Source organism: Charadrius vociferus, unplaced genomic scaffold, assembly GCF_000708025.1.
Source record: "Charadrius vociferus isolate BGI_N301 unplaced genomic scaffold, ASM70802v2 scaffold489, whole genome shotgun sequence".
In the NCBI taxonomy this organism is placed as follows: Eukaryota; Metazoa; Chordata; class Aves; order Charadriiformes; family Charadriidae; genus Charadrius; species Charadrius vociferus.
The window spans coordinates 214,772-215,741 of record NW_009650077.1 but is presented as its reverse complement, the minus strand read 5'-3'; the positions used below and the strand labels follow the sequence as shown (position 1 = coordinate 215,741).

At 61.0% G+C, this 970-nt stretch overlaps 1 protein-coding gene across 1 annotated transcript in view; it reads left to right on the top strand.

Annotated features, from left to right (window-relative positions):
* RHBG (Rh family, B glycoprotein) overlaps positions 1-421 on the top strand; it is a 5,053-nt gene extending 4,632 nt beyond the window's left edge. Inside the window, exons 9-10 of the mRNA XM_009892067.1 lie at positions 94-167; positions 356-421. Of these exons, the coding sequence (XP_009890369.1) occupies positions 94-167; positions 356-421 (140 nt within the window). The remainder of the gene's footprint in view (positions 1-93; positions 168-355) is intronic.
* Positions 422-970: the final 549 nt, after the last annotated feature.

Below are 970 nucleotides of genomic sequence, written 5' to 3'. Positions count from 1 at the left end.
GCTAGATGTCAGGGGAAGCCCGGGGAGAGGAGCCGGGCTGGGACTGTCGCCCCGCTCTCAGACGCCCTCGCCCGGCTTTTTGGGCATCCTCAGGAACCGTCCTGAAAATGAAAGGGTTGAGATCTCCCCCGGACACGCGGAACCTGGAAAACACCGTCCTCCGAGAGGTAAAGCTGGAGGGGTCGCTGGTAAAAATAAAGGGGTTTACGGGGCCCAGGCAGCAGCAGTTGGATGCTTCTCCGGCTGCCCATACGTTTAGGGTGGTAGAGAGCTTCATTAAAGCCCTCCATCCAGTCCCGCTGTGCCCCGAGCAGGGCCCATTTTTGCCCCTCTCCATGTCTCCACGTTGGCGCAGGTGGCGGAGGAAGGATGCGACCGCAGGGCAAGCAGAAAGGAGCCGAGCACCAGCACCTTGGTCTAATGACCCCCGACCCCTCGGTGAGGTCCTGCACCACCAGGCTTGACCTTCTGCCGGCATCACCAGTGCCGGGCAGCTTCTGGCAACCCGAATTTCCCGGCAGCCTGCGCCAGAGACAGCCAGGCTTGTCCCCAGGTGGGAGCCAGCTCCTGGTCCCAAAGGTTTTGGGAGCAGCCGGGTGCCTGCGGGCCTTTGCAGGGTGAAGAGATGCTGCAGTGACACGGGCGCGTGCTGTGGGAGCGACCCAGCTTGCTCCAGGGACACCTCAGGGTGTCCAGCACTGGCTCAGCCGCTTCCCCTCGCCGCTCTGTGCCTCAGTTTCCCCATCTACTGCTCTCCCAAGAGAAGGCGGCAATGAGGGGGGCCGTGTCGGGGAAGGGGTGTACCAGGCTCCCACGGAAAGCAGAAAAGACTTTCTACAGACACTTTTGCCCACAACGATTAAATCACAGAGATCTTTTGTAGCTTCAGCATTTGCCACGTGAAATCACGCAGCACCCGCCCAGCTTCGCTGCCCGAGTTTCCCTCAGAAGCTCCCTTCACCCTAAAGAC